Source organism: Hevea brasiliensis, chromosome 1 (genome assembly GCF_030052815.1).
Source record: "Hevea brasiliensis isolate MT/VB/25A 57/8 chromosome 1, ASM3005281v1, whole genome shotgun sequence".
Classification (NCBI taxonomy): domain Eukaryota; kingdom Viridiplantae; phylum Streptophyta; class Magnoliopsida; order Malpighiales; family Euphorbiaceae; genus Hevea; species Hevea brasiliensis.
In genome coordinates, this window is record NC_079493.1 from 116,433,704 (window position 1) to 116,454,233 (window position 20,530).

Consider the following 20,530-nt stretch of genomic DNA (forward strand, 5'->3'; position numbering starts at 1 on the left):
CCTTTTGCAGGTTGGGTAGGTCCTAGGTATAGGGAGACTCACGGATTTTCTGCGACTTAGGACGTAATTGGTCTTTTCTTTGTTTGTGTTGAGTCAGATTGTATTAAATAAATGTAATATGATTGTCAGGTGAGCCGGGACAGCCTTCTTCCTCCGCCCAGCCGCCACAGTGATTGTCGTCAAGTCTGTGAGTAAAATATTAATTTTAATTGTAATTTCGATATTATTATATGTTCAGCATGCCCATGCATCACTTATATGCATATATTTATGTAGTTAAACTCTAGGCACGAATTATGTTGCATTCATAACTGTTAATGTGCCATGAGTGTTGTTGTGGTAATTTGGAGCAGTGTGCGTGCGTTGGCGTGCGTGTGATGTGGTGTGGACTATGGATAGGACGGGGTAGTCACGGCTTGAGTTCTTCGCTGGGACCCGTTCCTTCGAGGGGTAGTCACGGCTTGAGTTCTTCGCTGGGACCCTCGATTTGGTTTATTAAGCGAAAGTCCGGCTTGAGTTCTTTGCTGGCACCAGGTTGGATTTAAGAGAGCTGTATAGGGGATCAGCTCCCAATATATTATGATTGATGCTACAGGGTGTGTGAGTGCTCCAAATTACCTTTTTGATGCTATGATGTGAATATGATGTTGATGTTGCATTTCACTCTACAGGGTGCATTAGTTACAGATAGTTATAGAGATTATGGTTAAAATTGATATTTTACTCTCTGAGTCGAACGCTCACTCCTGTTCAAAAATTTTTACAGGCCACAGGAGGATATTTTGTTATGGGTTAACCTGCTTTTCTACCTCGCAGGTTGTTTATCAATATTTGTGTAATTTTAATTACTCCTAGAATTTCCGCATGTGTTAGCAGTAATTATTTGAATTTGGTCTGTAATATTATTATCATGTTGGACCTGTAAACTAAATATGCTATGCATGTTTGATGGATTGGATGAGGGAGCTGAGCTCCCATTTATTTTATGTTGATGAGTATGTGGAGGGTGAGAATGACTATATATTGTGTTTACAGGTCGGGTGAGTCGAAAACTCCCCGTTGGTAAGTCCATTTTATGGCCGGACTCTGTCCGTTTGTTTTCTTGAAATTGGGCCCAAATGGGCCTTAGAATTGGATAAATGAACAGTTAGGCTTACTACGGGCCTCGGGGGCTTTAGGCTGGCCCAGGTCCTAGTGCCGGTCCGGCCCATAGGTTGGGTCGTGACACTTGGGATACAAAATGCATCAACTGTGCAGCCGGCAGTCGCAGTTGAGAGAACTGTCTTCTATAGAGAAAGAGCTGCAGGGATGCATTCAGCTTTGCCCTATGCACATGCGCAGGTAATAAGTTATTACATATTTTAAGAAATTTTTACCATGGAGAATGTTCCGAGTCTTTACACCAACCTCATCTTTTGAAACAGATCCTGGTTGAGATTCCATACATTTTCGCACAAACGGTTGTATATGCTCTTATCACATGTGCAATGATCGGATTCGAATGGACTGCTGCTAAGTTCTTTCGGTATCTGTTCTTCATGTACTTCACATAACTGTGCGTCACCTGCTATGGAATGATGGCTGTTGCCGTGACACCAAACCTCGACATTGGATCCATAATTTCTTCAGCATTTTATGTAATATGGAACGTCTTTTCAGGTTTCATCATCCCTGGAAGTGTGACAGTTAACCACCCCTAATTCTCTGAAATTCTCACCGTTTCTCTTTTGTATATAGAGTTATCCTGTGGACAAAACCATTTCTCTGATCTGTGTATAACAGAGGATGCCTGTGTGGTCGAGATGTTACTATCGGGGATGTCCAGTGTCATGGACCTTGTATCGATTAATTGCATCCCAGTTTGCAGACATTAAGGATACTCTTGAAGGTGGCCAAACAGTGGAACAATTCGTGAGAGATTATTATGGCACCAAACATGACTTTCTGGGAGTGGTTGCAGCTGTGATTGATGGGTTTACATTCCTCTTTGCATTTACTTTTGCTGTTTTTATTAGGCCCTTTAATTTCCAGACGAGGTTGGAGGGCCAAAAAAAAATATTATGTATCATTTTCTTAGATAACTTTCATTTTTTTATTTCGAAATAGTAATATATATGCACCCGTTAGGCATCATCAGTTAGTTACTAGTGATGCTAATAAGCATCATTATCATGTATAAAAATCGTGATCGGTAAAGTAATGTACTGAAAAATAAGGTGCAATTTAGATTGATTACCCTGATATCAATAATAAATCATAATTCATCTATTATTACAAAGCAGCGAACACATTTGATTCAAATACCCATTTATTAATTAGCAGGCTTCTTGATTTGGTGTTGGAACCACTCATAATCCCTGATTGATTTCATATATTTTTGGAAGGTAATGGTACATGCCTCCGATATTCTGCCAAAGCCCACATGGGGAAAATATTCCTAAATAATGCATAGTGTAGAATGCAATTCCTCATGAATGATCCTGTGAGCTCCTGCCGTAAATGTAAGTAAATCATCAGTTTTATATTGGTAAGATTTAAATCCAGACATCCATTCCTAAAGTGATCTCACTTTATCACTGGAATCGAGCACAAGTAGTTAGACAATGGACGTATATAGCAAATTCAAACACTATTCCAGGCACAACAAAATTGTAAGCTTATAGAGTTTAGTTATTGGATTAACGGTTCCGGATTTTTTTTTTTGTTTTGAAGTTTGCGGAGCAATAGGAGATACCTGCTGTGGAAAATCACCGAGTTCTGTTTGAGAATTGATTAATAACTTTGCAGCACGATGAAGAGGTGTAGGGTCTCTCTTTGCCTTGTTTACAAGAAAAGTTTGAACAACTTTGAATGAAAAAAGCAATCATGTAAACTATAGGAGTATGTTAATTTGATTTGTAAACTAACCTGTCCTCCATGAATCAAACCCATTAAAGCCCATGCTGTCTGAACCAAATTGGATTGATCACCCTCAGAAGGAACATAAACCTATAATCAAATCAATGAGCCAAAGTACACGTGGATGGAACTTATATAATGAAGAAACACCCAGCTAACTATTATGTAAGATATCTTTTTAGTAATACGGTTGAGCGTCTGTCGTCTTATAGTGCATGAGATCAGAAGCTCAAAAAATTCTGATAAATAGACATTCATTGCCTTCCAAGATACTAAAAAAAAGTGTATAAATATATATATATATATATATATATATATATATATATATATATATATATATATATATAAACCAAGGCAATACCTTCTTTGGACATGAAAGGTAACTCTCTGCCCATCCACCATCATCTCTTTGTGATTTGAGTAGAAAATCAACACCTCTACGAATAGCAAGACAATTTTCATATGTTCTGCCAGAAGCAGCTAATCCTCCAAGTCCAAACCATGTCCCATAGGTGAAGCATATTCCCCAATTTCCATACCTTTCATAATAGATATTTGTTATTTTTTGGGCTAACAAGAAGAAAAAACCAAATTAACCATACCATGAACCATCAGGTTTTTGTATGTCTTCTATGAACCCTGCAGCACTTGCAATGGAATTTTCAATCTCTTCCTCCTTGTGCTCTGGGTATAACATTTTAAACAGAGCTAATGCTTGGATTGATGATGAAGTGCACTCCACATACCTGAATCACTATTTTTATTAGTCTTCTAGGGAAATTAAGGTATCTATAGGCTATACCTAGAGGAAGAGGAAAGGTTTTAAGACTATTGTAGCTTTTTACAAATGAAAATGGTATAAGAACCTTACTCATGCTCAATTACAAGGTCCTCCATAAACTCCACAGGATTTAGCCACTAGTTGAAACAATTGGCACAGGTCAATCAATATATCATAATTTTATCAAACAACCATTCAAACAAATTATTACCTCTGGACCCTTTGGAAAAATACTTCAAACGCCATATTAAAAAATCAAACATATAAACTTCAAGTTAGGTAAGGATTCAAATTTTGGTTTCGATATCTCTCATAAAATGCAAGTAGCATTTTGAAGAAAGTTTTATTAATAAGTTTGGTTCACCGTGAATTAGTTACCTCCAACCATGATCTCGCTCCTGCTGGCTCCCAAGCTGAGAAACCACCATTTTTACTCTGCAATAGTTTGTAAAATTATGCAGGATGTTAATTTGTGAAAACTATGCAATAGCAAGGAGCAAATATAAGTGAATATGATAAAGGTGTTAGAATAATCTTTTTTTTTCTTGTTCAAAGGAAAGAGGAAAGGAATGACAGGATCAATTTGAATTTATGATTTCCTACACAAGAAGGCAAACATTGGATCATTATACTATTAATCTAATGGTATTTTTTCAGTGCAACTAACCATTACCTGAAGGGAAAGTATTAGATTGACTGAATCATACATCTTCTCAGTTTCCATTTTCTCACCAACAATTTCAGGAGGCATCAATGAGAAAAGCAGGCAACACTATGGAAAACAATAAAATTTAGTTAATATAGAAATTATCATAATGCTTAATTCTCATCCTGTTTAAACTTTCACAAAAACAATATAATTACCTTGAAACTTTCTGCTGTGCAGTCAGAAACTTGCCATCCATGATCTTTATCAGAGAAGGTCCAAGCTCCTTTGGATGCATGACGAAACATTCTTTTGTAGTTGCCAGAAGGATTCTCAGTTAACTTTTGGAGTTGAATGGGATCAGAAAACAAAGAACAAAACAAAATAGTAAAAAAAAAATCACTTGTTATACATCATATTCTTGATGGTAAAACGAAGAAACCATTTTAGTTCATAAAATTGGAAACCTGAGAATTCTTGAGGAAGTTGTGCCCTTCCTTGAGTGTAGGTCCTATTTCATCAGAGAGATTGCTAGCAATCAAACCTTGGAGGGCAAGACTTGTATCCCATATTTGACTGCCAAAACTCTACAATTGAATTCAGCATAGTAATGTATTCTATTCTAACTTCTGGTATACTTCTTCTATTGGGATACTTTCAAAATAAAACATGCTAATATATGTAAGCGTGAATTATATACCAACCTGCATCTTTATTCCATCTTCTCCTACCCAAATGTAATCGGCTATCCTAGCAAGATGTTTCTTAAAAGCATCCCCATTGGGATCTTCAACCCAGCAAGCAAGCATACACAGTGGCTGGTCCATTTGAATATGCAAGAATTCAAAGAATGAGAACGAATATATAGCAGACAAAAATTATTAGTAAGATATCCATAATATATTTCTTCTATCGAACCATAACTGAATTACCTTTTCGACGCATCCAATGGTAATGAATCGGCTGTTTTCATCTTCATAATGAATGTGATCCATCGTTATTTTGAGAGCCTTTTCTCTCAATTTGTTTAAGGGCCAACAGGTGAAAAGAGGCTCGCTAAAAGTGTAAAGAGCATCCCATATCAATTTTTGTATCATAGGATGGGGATAGTAGTTGTCTTCCTGCAATAACAATTCATTTTCGTATAATCACATACTATTTGTCTGAACAATTAATGGACTCAATAGTTGCCTTGAACAAGAAAAATGTTGTGAAATCACAGTTGCAGATCAATTCTTGAAAAGCAAAAAGTGAACATTAGATCAAACTCTCACCTTTGCACATAAATGGCGCACGCTCTTCCAATTGATTTTGTGGTACGGTTCATTATAGATTTCTTCCCTTATTTGTAAAATGAGAGGTGTGATTGGACCAACAAACCTCTTCCCATACAAGTACGACATAGGCATGTAAGTGATCCGACAGTAACAGAACATTTTTGCTGCAGTTATGAAATAATATATATGGTGATTATGTAAGAAGATTAGAAGATCAGTTTCTCCCCTTATTCATATTAAACACTTAATCTTGTAAACCCAAAAGAATAATAATTAACATAAAAATGAAAACCTGGATGAAAGGGAAAAATAGTAGGAAAGACCCAAAACTCTGGGGGCATAGGGTTGCTTCCATCCCACTCATACACACCAAGTATCTACAGCAGAGGAAATTTCGACCATTTGGAACTAAATTAACTATAGTGAAACGATGTAATTAGAATTAATCTAGAAGACAAACAAATTCACTCTACCAACTGTAAATATGATCATACCGAAAGCCATGTCTTTCCCCAAGATGGTATAGCAATTGCCCCACCATGATCAAGAATCCATTTTCTCCCTCTTTCACAAGCATTTTCTTTGCCACCGTCGCGTTCTTCGCCAAGTATACGCATACATACATAGCAGAGAACTGTACCAAACATTGTGCTCTCACCTTCAATGTGTATTCCCCATCCACCATCTTCATTCTGGAAGGCAGAAGTTCCACTTTTAAAATTCAGAACAAGAAAAAGGGTACCTTCAAATTATGGAAAATCTTATTTCTTTTACATGCCAATGTTACCTGATGACAATATATGTAACGCAACATCTCTTTCCGATGCTCTGCAGAAAACACATCATTAAGATGTCCTGTAATGTACAGAGAAAAAACCTGCAAGAAATGATGAGTTAGATAATGGATTTATAGTAATGCTAATAATTAGTAATCATAACGGAAATGGAGATTCAGAGAATAATCACCAAAGGAGGCAAAAAGAACAGTAGCCCTCCATTTTCTGCACACCAATGGCCATCACCGGCCTGCAAGGCTGAGAACAGGTGGACGCTCCTCCTTAAAGCCGCTGTAGCAGTTTCACTTGTGATTTCCTCGCCATCTTCAACCTTAACTTGAGGAATTGTTTGTTTAAACTTTTTCTCCCTTAGAAACTGTATTTGATTACAAGAAAAGAGGAAATGGTAAGGTTATCCAATGGATAAGTTGAAGCATTTAGTCTAAACCTAACAACTGAGATCTATTTGATTTAATTATTAGATATAACTGTTATAATTATTTTATAATAATTAATAGTTAATTATAATTATTTAATAAAATTATGTGTAAATTATTAATATGTAAAATAATTAATAATATATATATATATAACTTTAAATAATTAATTGATAAAAAATTAATTTTATAACTAATAAATTTTAAAATAATAATATAACCTAAATAAAAAAATCAAATTAACTACTAGTCAGAGAAATAAAAAGCAGAATTAATACAAATTGTATTTGTAAACGATAATTTTAATAAATTTACTAAATAAGTTCATCTATTTAAATGTTTATTTGTTATCTTTAAAAATTAAATCAAATACCATCTAAATTATTATAAAAAAATAAAAATATGATGAACTAAATTATTAAAGCCTCCAACTCATTAATAATGAATTTAAATAAAAGAACTATTCTATTAAATATTAGCAAAAATATAATTAAGAAAATAACTTTTTTCTCTTAAAAATAGACATTAAATTATAATTTTTATCATTACTTTAAAATCAACTTGTAGATTATCCTAAAATTTATAACATTTGTAACCATAACAATAATTTGTTTTTTTTCTTTGTTTTATTATTATTATTTCTTTTGAGGCTTATTATATTCAATTTATTTTGTTCGTAAATAATTCATGTATATATTTCTGGCACGTAGATTATACATTTATTTTAGAGAAAAAAAATTAATCCTTTACTTTAATTTTCCTTCTATCACATAATTAGTTATTTTATTAATATTTAAATAATTTAGTATTTGACCATTAAATATTACAATAGTTTACAATTTCATGTCTCAATTTTATAGTTGTTTGCATTTTTCTTATATGTCTCCTTCCACCTCTCTCCCTTATTTGTATTTCTCTCTCCCTCTATTCCATTTGTCTTTTTCCATCTATTCTATTTTTTCTGGCTCCCCTTCTTTTCCCCTTATTGGCTGCTTACAGATTTGGAGACCTATTTATTAGTTTCATGGCCCACCTTAGCACCTGAGTTTTAGGTTGGACGTAAGAGCATAATTCCTTTTTTTTTTTTTTTTTGTCATTTTCTTGCAGGCTTATGTAGATATATCACTTATAAATTTTGAAATCTCTTCGTAACTAGTTTAATATCTAAATTTTAATGTTAGGCTTAAATTTCTAATAAAATTGATTAACTAAATAATTTAAAAAATATATATAAAAATAGAAGCATTAATAATGGTAAAATAAATGGACTAAATAATAAATAATACTCAAATTGTTATAGATAGCTAATGGAAGAGAAATTTTTTGCTTTGAGACAGTTTTCAGGCCTAATGGTTTGAAACATTGCCAATGCCATTAACAAGTATCAGGAGCTTTGCCAAGGAATATAATTTTCGTGGCAGGTGGATTGGTTAGTTAATTAATTAATTAATCAATAGGTATATATATATATATATACCTGAAACTGCCAAAGAAGGTCAGAACTGGACTTGACATGAAATCGATTTTTCCAGAAATTTTGACGAGCACCTTCAACCTCAACTCGCTCTTCAGGAGTGCCGGCGTCAGGATCAAACTCCCATGTTTGCCTTCCAATAAAGTTGTTTGTGCTGTATATGTAAGGGCTTTTGCTACCCTCCGCAATCTTAAGCCTCCACATGCCAACTTTTCTTCTATATGCATATATATGAGTGCCTAAACCTTGCGGGATACATCTATTTATAGAGATAGACTAGGAAGACGCAGGCAACTTTCTCTAGCTTAGAGAGGAGCAGAAAGTCAGACAAGAAATTAAATTCAACTTTGAAAGCCACCAAAATCTTATAAAAGCTTAGTTTGGTATCACAGTGGGCGGATCTGCCGACAATTGATTATTGAGTGGGGTTTTGAGTCAGTGGTCTATTTTGTCACTGAGTAATTTATGTGTCCATCTATGTAAAAAAAAAAAAAGATTGTTCTCTTTTTTTTTTAATTTTCATATTATTGTATTAAATTACTTATATAACCCTATTAAAATAATTTTTAAGACCATTAAAATTTATGTTTAATAAAATTAAACTTGTTGAGCACTTCAACTAGATACTTGTGTGAATCTTTTAAAATAAATAATAAAATATAAAAAAAATTAAAAAATCTACCTGCTCCATCAATATTATTGAATTTTTTGAATTTTAGTAATTGAGCAAGTTTTGTAAAGAGATAGAGAGAGAGAGGAGTTGAGTATATATGAAGTGGGATGTTTATTATATATATGTGCCTGGAATTGCCAAAGAAGGTTAGAGCTAGGCTTGACTTGGAATTGATATTTCCAGAAAATTTTACGAGCAGCCTCAACATGAGCTCGCTCTTCTGGGAAACCACCATCAAGATCGAACTCCCATATTTGCCTTCCAAGAAAATTGTTTGTGCTGTACATGTGAAGATCATTGCCTCTGCTATCTTTAGCCTCCACATTGGTAGCTTATCTTCTTCTATATTACTAGTTTCGATTATGCCTGATAATTAACAATTGAAAAACACTAAGATCGTTAGTGATGCTACCAATGGTCTTTTTTGGTCTTGACCCAGATGACACGTAAACCTACAATAAGAAAAAAAAATGAGGTGGATGGCATTCTGGTGAGCTACTCTGACGCTAAAGTCAGAGATCCTAATCCTTCAGAGAGAGATTAAAGAATTCTTGAGTAACAGAGAATAATAGAGATAGTAAGCGTACTTATTTTCTCTTCTTTGATTGGTATTTATAGGCTTTTTTAGGGAATAGCCATTGCTTTATTTATATTGGTGATCTTGACTAAATCTCTAAGGTGATATCAATAAAATATGTTTTTTACTGAATTGAATGCGTAATTGTTGCTCGGTCCATGAAATCTAGTTTCTAGCCATTTAATGCACATGTTTGTTCAGTATGGCTTTTGTTCGCCGCTTTAGGCGAACAAAGTTCTTGTTCAGTCTTTGTCTTTGCTTGGTTCTTTTGATCCATGTCCTTCTTGTTCTGCCACATTGAAGCTATTTCTATTTTTGACCTTCCATGCTGGACATAACTTTGACTATTTGACTTTGATTTTTGGGTATCCTCCCGATCTCCACATATCTCTTAAACGGCATCTTGAGATCGGGAGGTGTCTGAACTGTGGAGGTGTTCGAGTTGTGGAAGCAAAATGGGTAGAATATAGGTAGAGTAGAATGTAGATACATCTGTAATTGATGATCAGGCTGGAAAGAACCCGCCCAATAATGTAATCTAATCTTTTGGAAATGAAATGGATTTATTTTTATTTATTTGTTATTTTTTATTTTATTTTTGCACCGCTCTCATTGTCCCTTCTTGTCTTGCATACATTTATGTTCGTTGTTTGATCGCTCGGCCATAATGTGATATGACTGCTCACGTGACTTCTTCCATCATTATTTTTATAACTTTTGGGGAAAGCTATTAGGCATTCATTGAGTGGTTGTTTTATTATGAGCTGGCACTATTTAAATTTTTCTTGGTAAGCGAGAAGGTGGCAGGTGACGGTTCATTTATCAGAGTAATTAATTGCCTCTTTCCTTTAAAAAAAACCCCTCTTTCTCTTTCTCTTCCTTTTACGTTTTTTCTTTTGGTTTCTTCTCTTTTTTGGAATTTCTGGTAGTGTGCTTCATCTTTGTCTTCGATTTCCTTTGAGTCACTCTGTTGAAGGTATTTTTTGCATTGTCATTTATATTTTTCTTTTTTCTTTTCTGTTTTCGTCGAGAAATGAGTGATTTGAGCGACATCGGTGATTCGAGTGCCGCTCCCCAGTCACTTAAGGTTGTTTATAGTCAGAATTCAAGTACCCGAGAATTGTTTTCTAGCAAGAATCCAGCGTAAGTGGTGAAGTTTCTCGAGATTATAGGTCCAAATGCTGGTGGTTCCATTCTAGGTGCTAAAGCGGGTTCATCGAGAGGAAATGTGCCTAGAGGGGTTTCTGAGACTTCGTCTTCTCTCATTGGGTGGAATGTTCTAGAATTTTCAAGGATCTACGGGATATCTACCGAGTGATATTGTCTCTCGCTCACCGGAGCAAGCAGGTGAGCTGATAGTACCTTTCTTCATCCTGTGCGGGTAGCGATATATGAAGAGCAATTGAGGTCAGGTATGTGCTTGCCATTAGACCCTCTGAATGTGAAAATTTTGAAATACTACCAAGTGTCCATGTCTCAAATGCATCCCAACTCTTAGAGGCAACTCTCAGGATTCCAAGCTTTGTGTCAAAAAAGGAGGTGGCATGCTTTAGCCCGCATGTTCTCTATGTTTTTCCATCTTAACATTCAGGAGAATGAGGAATATTGGCATTTTCATTCTCAAAAAAGGATGGGATTATTTGTCGGGCTTTCCTCTTCATTGAAAAATTGGAAAGATAAATTATTCTTTGTAGAGGATACAAGCAACGAGCAATGGGGTGGAATCCGGACATCTTGGGATTGTTTGGTGCACAAAAGGTCTATAAACTGAGACTAGACGCCAAAGAAAAAGCTATTGTGAGGAAAATAAAATCCCTTATTCGAGACAATAAGATATCGATAAAAGTTCTACTGGAAGCCGAATCCAGATGGTGGGAATCGACTTATGTGACCGAGACCCTATGGCAGCTAAACACTATAAAAACTTACCTTTGGAGCTTAAAAACTTTTGCTTCTTCTCTTATTTTATTTTTACTTACTGAAATTCTTTTCTTTTTACAGAGATGGGAAGTTGGGCAAAAAATATTGAGTTATTGATTTGAAAGAAGAAAAAAGATGCTCGTCCGATCGAAGATGCATCCTCGTTGGATCCTAAACGGTGAGGGTTGACCCACCTCCTTCCCCGCCTTCAAGTGTTCCTACTCTGGAGACCCAAACTTCCTAACTAGAGATTGAGAGAACTGAAGCTGTTCCTCCCCCTCCTCTACTGCACAAACAGTCGGTCGAACAAGCTCTGGCCAGTGAATCTGTGGTGGATAATTTCAAACTGGCTAACTAGTTAGCCAATAAGTATACTCTTCTGTTTGAATGGGCTAGGCTGGAGGGGGAGCATGATGACGACCTGGCCTTATAATCGGTGTCACTTTTGATGGAAAAACTGGCTTGTACTCAAATTCTGTGCGAGAAAAATGGAGCTTTGTGTGGCTAAGTTAGTTCGTAGGAGACTAAACTTCATTTACTTACTAACACTACGGCTGCTTCTGAGAAGAGAGCCAAAGACTTGTAGGGCGAGCTGCAACAAATGAAGGATCAATTTACTACTCTTCAAGATGAACTACCTGCTACTTGGGAGAGTCACTCGTCTATGCAAGAGAGCTTAACCAAGAAAATTAAAGTTTTTAAGGGAGAGCTTACTGCGACCGATAATTAGATCGCTTAGATTTATGTGAAATCACAAAATGATATGGTCATTGAGTTGCAGAAGAACTACTTAGAAGATGATTTCTCCTAGGTAGAGAAACTTGGAAGGGGGGAAGGAGAGAAAGATACGGAGGGCGGGCAGGTGGGTGAGGGTGATGATTTAAGCCCCTTTGCCTGAAAACTTTTGTAATGATTTTGTAAAAAACTTTATAAATGAAAGAAGTTATTTTTTTTCATTCTCTTGTATTTTGAATTCTTACCGCTTGGACCCTCCGATCGAGTTAATTTTATAGACACATATTAATTGCCAAATTATTCGGTTATGTAGCAATCATCTTAACAATTCGAAAAGATAAGGTAATATAAATTTATAAAAGTAACTGTGGTTTACCTTGATTTAATATGAGTAGCTTATCAACGTGTTTTCTATGATATGTTATCGTTTGGTGAATGAGCTAAATATCCTTGGGTTTGTAGATATCTTCAATTTGATTCAGATGGGTTAGACATTCTTGGAAAATTTTAACTTGGCGTACTATTGCCATGGATGGGCTAAGCACCCTTAGATTAGTTTAGTCTGACAGACTATCGCTGTGGATGGGCTAAACACCATTGGAAAGACTTATGAAAAAATGAATAAATACTTTTATTGATAATATTTTTGAGGATTACATATATTCCAAGTTCAGGTTAGTATTCTTCCACTTGTCTCTGCCAGCTTGTAGGTTCCTGGGTGGATAACTTTTGAAATTACATAAGATTTGATCCAATTGCATCCTAACTTTCCTGCTTTTACTAATCCTTCAGTGACGTCATCTCTTTTAAGGACATGGTCTCCTGCCATGAACGCTCGGTTTCTCACTTTCCTGTTGTGCATGCTCATCATTTTCTGTCTATAATGTGCCATCCGGATGAAAGCAGTTTCTCTGAGCTCTTCTGCTGTGTCAAGGTTTAATCGTAGTTCATCTTCTTACAAAGCCTCTTCAGGGTGTTTTGTTCGAGTAGATGGAATGTTGACTTCTGCTAGTATTACTACTTTTGATCCATATGTAAGTGAGAATGGTGTTTCTCCAGTTGCCGTTCTTGGTGTTATTCTGTAGGTCCATAGGACGTTTGGTAGATGGTTGGGCTATGCTCCTTTGGCTTCTTCTAACCACTTCTTAAGTTCTTAAAGAATTGTTCGATTTTGACTTTGGTCATCCTATTTGTCTGAGGGTGGTAAGTTGAAATAAAGCGGAGGTCAATCCCCCATTTGGTGCATAGTTTTTTGCTTTTTTCACTAGCGAATTGTATGCCATTATCTGTTATGATGATTTTAGGGACTCCAAATCTGTAGAAGACATTTTCTTTGATGAAGGTAATTGCTTGGTATGTTGTTACGTGTTGTGATGCTTCTGCTTCTGGCCATTTGGTGAAGTGATCGATGGCGATGATGATAAATTTGCATGATCCTGATGATTTGGAAAATGGGCCGAATATGTCAATGCCCCATTGATAAAAGGGCCAAGGGCTGCCGATGGCTGAAATTATCTTTGCTGGCTGTCGAGGGATGTTTCTGTGTGCTTGGCATTTCTGACATTTCTAGACTAACTCTTTGGCATCTTGTACTACTGTGGGCTAGAAAAATCCTTGCCTAAATGCTTTCTCGGTGATCGTTCTTGCTCCTTTGTAGGCGCCGCATAACCCCTCATGGATCTCGAGTAGTACTAACAAACCGTTTTCTCTACTAACGCATTTTAATCATGGTTGAAGGTGAGACCATCTGTACAACCATCCATCGAGTATACTGTATCTTATCAATCTTTGTACAATTTTTTTGGCTTCGAATTGATCATCCAGGAGCATGCCTTGGTCAAGGTAATAGAAGATTGGTGTCATCCAAGTTTCTGCAATTTTAATAGGGAGAACTTCTTCTTCTCTTTCAATGGTTGGCATGGAAAAAGGAATCGATTGTGAGAAATGTTATTCACCTGCTGCCGCTGCTTTGGCTAGACTGTCAGCTTTTTTATTATCCTCCCTTAGTATTTGGAGGACGTTAACTTCTCCTCCCTTAGCCCTGATTTGTGCAAACATTTCTTGGATATAAAGCTCATACCTTGCCAAGTTCTGATCTCGTACTTAGAAATTTTCCCGTACTTGATTAAAAACTCATTGTGAATTGTAATAAAGATTGATGTTATGGGCTTTTACCTCTCTGATAATTCGGAGGTCCATAAGGATGGCTTCGTATTCTGCTACATCATTTGTTACTCTGAAAGTTGGTTTTGCCACGTACTTCAGCTTTGCTTTGTGCTGTCCTTCCATTATTATTCTAATTCCTGCACTGAAAGGGCTTAATGCTCCATCTATCCATACATTCTAATGTTCTCTGATACTGTCCTTCCTTTTGAGTACTAGGGTTAGTTTAGCCATGAAGTCGGTGAGTACCTATGCCTTCAATATTGTTCTTGGCATGCACCCAGTGTCATACACTCCCAAGCTAATTGACCATGTCACTAATCGATTGGATGTCTCTGGTCTATGTAAGATCTTTCTTAGCAAGTAATTTATTCAGACCTCCACAGTGTGCACTTCGAAGTACATCTTCAATTTTGTCACTAATGATAGGACTGCATAGACGTGCTTCTCCAAGATCAAGTAATTGAGTTATGATCCCTTCAGCACTTGACTGGTGTAATATATAGGTCACTGCTTGCCTTTTTCTTCTCTTACAAGGACCGAACTAATGGTTTCCTTTGTAACTGTAAGATAGAGATAAAGAACCTCGCTCTTGATTTTGGAGAATTAAGCAATGGGAGTGAAGATAAAAATTGTTTAATTTGTTCAAAGGCTACCTGGCATTCATTGACCCATTTGAAGTTTTTCCTTGTTCTTAGTGCTTAGAAGAAGGGTAGGCATTTCTTGGTTGAGCAACTTATAAATCTCCCTAATGCGGAGATCCGTCCATTTAGTCGTTGTACTTTTTTGATGTTGCTTGGAGGCTGCATATCAAGGATTGCTCGGATCTTCTCTGGATTTGCCTCGATCCCTCGGTTAAAAACCATGTAATCGAGGAATTTCCTTGCCTTTATTCTGAATGTGCATTTATCCATATTCAACTTCATTCCAATTTTGTCCAACACATGAAATGCTTAGGTTATGTCTTTGGCATGATCTTCTACTTTTTTAGATTTTATGATGATGTCATTGATATATACCTCCACTGTTCTTCCTTTCTATTCCTTGAACATCAGATCTATGAGCTTTTGATATGTTGCTCCAGCATTCTTCAATCTAAAGGGCATTGCTTTGTAATAGTATGCCCCTGAGTCTATCAGGAAAGCAGTTTTCTCTTTATCTTTTGGGTCCATCCGTATTTGGTGATATCCTGATATCGCATCAACCAGTGATACTACCGCATGTCCTGCTATTATGTCTATAAGTTTGTCAATGCTCGACAATAAATAATGGTCCTTTGGATATGCTTTATTGAGATCTGTGTAGTCGATGCATATTCACCACTTTCCATTTGCCTTTTTTACCAAGACAACATTGGCTATCCAGGTTGGGTATTTTACTTCTCGAATTAAACCCGCATCCAATAATTTCTTAATTTCTATTTCAATTACCTATAGTCGTTCTGGTGTGAAGTGCCTCTTCTTTTGTTGGACTAGTTTAGCTTCTGGATCGACATTTAACCTATGGGTTATTATTGTTGGATCCACTCCTTTAATGTCCTTCTCCTTCCATGCGAAAGTCGTTATTCTATTTTTTAGCATATGGATGACTGCCTCCCTGCTTGCTCTGCTGAGTGTTGTTCCAATGCATACTTTCTTTCCTTTATCTAGCTCTTCTTCTATTATTGAATCAATTGGTTCAAGTGACATTTGACTTTCTAGCTTTTCGAGCAATTCAATCGATGGGTACACTTTTGTTACTACCTCTGTTGACTTTTTATAGTATTCCCGTGCTTATTTTTGGCTTCCTCGTACCACCGCTATACCTCTTGAGGCTGTTAGCTTCATGCATAGCCACTTCATTCTAATTACTATGTCATTGTTGTTTAAGATTGGTTGACCGAGGATGATGTTATAGGATAGGGGAATGTCAATCACTACGAACTCTGTGTAGATTTCCTTTTTGTGCCCTTTGTCACCCAGTACAGTGGCAAGATTTACAGTTCCTAGGACAAAAACTGTTTTGTCTCCCAAGCTAACCAAGGGATACATGACCTTGGTTAGATTTTCTATTTTGTACCCCAGCTTCTCCAATACTTCCTTCATTAGAAGATTGACCGAGCTGCTTGTGTCGATTAGTACTCATCGAACTGTGTACCTATTGATCTACATAGACATAACTAAAGGGTCAATATGAGGTTGATTTATCTAGTTATAGCTCGACCCTATGGTGATCGCCCCTCTGCTTAATTCATTCCTATCAACAGAGTGGATTGCTCAGCTACCACTCATCCAGCTGGCCTTTTGTTGCCTATCTTGCTTGTGTTTGGTCCCCTAGTTATCACATTGATCACTCCGATCGAAGTTTCATCTTTGTCCAAAATGATGTCCTTATTTCTAGGGTAGGTGTTCTTCTTTTACCCCTATTGCCTCTGGTGAATTTCCTGAGTCAACCATATCTGATTAGTCGCTCTATTTCATCTTTGAGCTGTCTGCATTCATTGGTTGTGTGGCCATGATATTCATGAAACTTGTAAAATTTTCCCTTGTCTCTTCTATTTGCAGTAGTTGGGTTCAATTTCTTGAGCCACTTGACCTGTTCTCCATTTTCTGGATCCACATAAGTACTCGAGATCTGGGCTCGTTCAAAGGAGTATAATTGTGGTGTCTCGTTCTGTCCCTCTCTTTGTTTCTATCCGAATGGTAAGTCTGATCCCAATTGTAGTTCTTTTTGTTTTGCTTTTTATCACTGTTCTGCCTAGACTTCCTTTCTTCTCCGAGGGCTTATCACTCATCATCCAATCTGACATACTTTTAGGCCCTCTGCATTTAATTGGTAATAGTTTGCTGTAGGGTTTTTTTTATAAGTGAGTATGAAATTTTTTATATTTTTTGTTCCCTTTTTTAAAGCTTCACATATTGTTTCATGGTTCAAGTTTTCTACTTGTATTACCTCGGTGTTAAAACGAGCAATGTAGCTTCTCAATGATTCTCCCTTGTACTATTTTATTTTTTGAAGATCGAAAGACAGCTTTTTAGGAGGTATGGAAGAAACAAACTTATTCTTAAATTCGGTAGCAAGCTGATGAAAGTTTTGGATCGATCCGGGCTTGAGGCACTAGTACCATTTTTGTGCTAAGCCGATTAGTGTTGTCAGGAATACTCTACACAGGTGATAGTCATTGACGTTTTGGAGCATCATGGTTGTTTGGAAGTTAGCCACGTGGCTCCTTGAATCTATTGTCCCATCATATTTATCGAGGATAGGTAACTTGAATTTAATTGGGAACTGTTTGACTAGGATTAGCCTGAACAGTGGAGATTTATCTCCCATGCTGATGTCTTCTTCCTCAACCTTTTTTTGGTATTTTCGTACTGCTCTCACTAATCCCCAATATATCTATGGAAGTGGTGATTCATCGGACTGCTCCTCTTGTTAGCTCACTAAGTCTCAATCATTCTTTTTTCTTGAGTTATTATTCGTTGACCAAGTGACTTCCTGTGTTTTTCCTTTTGTTCCGGATGAGTCTGCTTCTATGATTCTTCCTGTTTCTGGGGGCAAGTGTCACTAGCGGGGCACTGATCCCTGGGATCAAACCTTTGAGGAATAAAATTTAGGCCTCCATCTCCCGGATGCAGTGGAAAATATGATCTGGTGCCATTCCCTGGAAGGATTTTTATTGATCTAGGGCCATGTTGTGTGATGGGTTGGCATATCGGAAGGGATGGTGGGCGCGACCATATTTGGGACTAAGGACGATGCTGGAAGATCTCCTCTCAGTGTAGGGGTGACAGAAATGATGCCTTTGTTTGGGGTTCTTAAATCTGTAGCCATCAAAGAGGAAAAAAATAAAAAAATTGCAGGAATAATTAGGTTCAAAAACTTAAAGACTACTGGTGGCAAAAAAGAGAGAATGTTGTGGAGGATAAAGAGGTGATCTCAAATGTAAATGTTTCAGCTGGCGATTTGGGGTTTTCCACAGACGGCGCCACTGATGCTACCAGTGGTCTTTTTAAGTTTTAATCCAGATGATACGTAGACCTATAATAAGAAAAAATGATGAGGTGGATGGCCTTCTAGTGGGCCACTCTGATGATAAAGTTAGAGATCTTAATCTTTTAGAGAGAGATTAAAGAATTCTTTAGTAACAGAGAATAATAGAGATAGTAAGCGTATTTGTTTCCTCTCATTTGATTGGTATTTCTAGGCTTTTGTAGGGAATAGCCGTTACTTTATTTACGGCAATTATCTTAGCTAAATTTCCAAGGTGATATCCAAAAAATCCGCTTTTTACTGGATTGAATGCGTAATTTTTGCTCGGTCCATGAAATCTAGTTTCTAGCCATTAATGCAAATGTTTGTTCGGTATGGCTTCTGCTCGCCACTTTGGGAGAACGGAGTTCTTGTTTGGTCTTTGTCTTTGCTCTGTTCTTTTGATCCACATCCTTCTTTTTCTGCCATGTTGGAGCTATTTCTATCTTTGACCTTCTATGTTAGATATAATTTTAACTATTTGACTTTGATTTTTAGGAAGGCAGTATCAATTAGTAAGAAAAAAAGTAAAAGGTTTAATAGATTTAAATCTATGAGGGAGGGAAGTTAGAGATGAAACTATGAAAATTACAAGATATAAGTTACTTTCAAGTTGGTAACCTTATACTCCTTATCTGAAACACAATAGTTTCTCCTTTTGTCTGTAGCCTAAAATCACTAGAATAAACAAGGATAGCAACTTTAGATAGGCATTTATAATGTTTGATATCCACTATTAGGTTGAGTTCAAGTCTAAATAAAATTAGGAATTAGAAGCTAAAATTTAATTACGAAGATTAAAAAAAACGTAATATATATATATATATATATATATATATATATATGGTGTCAAGAAGTCCAAATTTAAGTTTGACTGGAAATATTTTTCAAATCTACCATGGCTATAAAAGCAGGTGCAGAGTTACCCCACGAAATAGTTGGGAAGTAAATTTATGGCACAAATTATTTGTGTAGTGTATCATTGGTGAGTAGTGGTTGAGTGATTTATGAGTTAGTGTGTACGGAAAAAATTAGTAATTATAATTATTTTTGTTTTTGATAGTACATTATTTGTAAGCTTTTGCTAAATATTTTAAATTTTATATTTTTTTTTATTTATTGAGTTACTTTATTAATAAGTGTAATCTATCTTTAATAATTACAAAATTATTAACTAAAAAATAAATAAATAAAATAATAAAATAATAATATTTATGTAATTCACTCTCTTTACATATAATTATATTCATAAATATGGTATTTCTTCTATTATCATTAAATAATTATTACAACAACAAGCTTAAATAACAATAAATAAAAGTCTCTTACTTTTGAATTTTATGCCATTTCTTCACACATGGATTAAAGCTAAATAACCTCTTCGATAATTCTTCTATTTGTGATGCTAATATCTTTTAGGGACGAACACAGAATTACATATAAAGAATCAAAATTTAAATTTATATTTTTATTATAATTAATAAAAATTTATATCTTTTATCAAATAGCAATCAAATTCATTGTTTTTTTTTTTTGATAAATCATACATGTAAATTATATGTAGAAAAAAAATGTGACAATGGGTTGCGCATTCTGATACATATTTTATAAAAGTGAAGTATTTTGCACAACTATAAAATGACAATAATTGTACAACCATAAAAATTAAAAGAAATACACATACAAGAGTGGACAAAGTAATGCATGGACAATGCAATATAACTATAAAAATGTCTACGTGAGCCACCAATCTTGCACAATACGTTAAAATTGAGACAAAAAGTATAAATTGACATTGTTATTAAATATTAAGTTTCATAAAAATTATTATTTTCTAATTTAAAGAAAAAATTTTAGAAACAAATTAATAAAATTAGTCATTAAAATTAAGATTTTTAATAATTTAAATAAATGTAAAAAGTTTTTCCGTCCCTCGTCCCATTAATCCTAATTTCGTTACCACATATTTTATATAGAAAATAATTCTCTTTTCACTAATCGTGAAATTTTCTCCCACTTAAAAATAAGGAAAAGAAAATTTTAAATACCATTAAAATTTTGATTTATATCCTAATAAATTTTTACATTGACTCAAAATTTACTAATTATATATAACTTAAATTCTTGAATGTCTTTAATTGTAAAAATTTTATGTTTGTAAA

General features: G+C 35.4%; 2 protein-coding genes across 2 annotated transcripts; both read right to left on the reverse strand.

Moving 5' to 3' along the window:
• Window positions 1–2,202: 2,202 nt before the first annotated feature.
• Window positions 2,203–8,531, reverse strand: LOC131180746 (lupeol synthase-like). Its single transcript, XM_058148328.1, has 18 exons — window positions 8,293–8,531; window positions 6,569–6,754; window positions 6,390–6,479; window positions 6,097–6,294; window positions 5,895–5,979; window positions 5,600–5,766; window positions 5,258–5,446; window positions 5,030–5,143; window positions 4,793–4,912; window positions 4,544–4,666; window positions 4,353–4,451; window positions 4,058–4,114; window positions 3,770–3,816; window positions 3,501–3,644; window positions 3,260–3,437; window positions 2,908–2,988; window positions 2,735–2,818; window positions 2,203–2,490 (listed from the first exon to the last, which is right to left on the reverse strand). Exons 1-18 carry the CDS (start codon window positions 8,491–8,493, stop codon window positions 2,368–2,370), a joined length of 2,286 nt encoding a protein of 761 aa, XP_058004311.1. The 5' UTR covers window positions 8,494–8,531; the 3' UTR covers window positions 2,203–2,367.
• A 6,863-nt stretch (window positions 8,532–15,394) lies between these two features.
• Window positions 15,395–16,441, reverse strand: LOC131183467 (uncharacterized). The gene is made up of 2 exons (XM_058154233.1): window positions 16,162–16,441; window positions 15,395–15,594 (listed from the first exon to the last, which is right to left on the reverse strand). The coding sequence occupies exons 1-2, from the start codon at window positions 16,439–16,441 to the stop codon at window positions 15,395–15,397; spliced, it is 480 nt and encodes a 159-aa protein (XP_058010216.1).
• Between the last annotated feature and the right edge of the window lie 4,089 nt (window positions 16,442–20,530).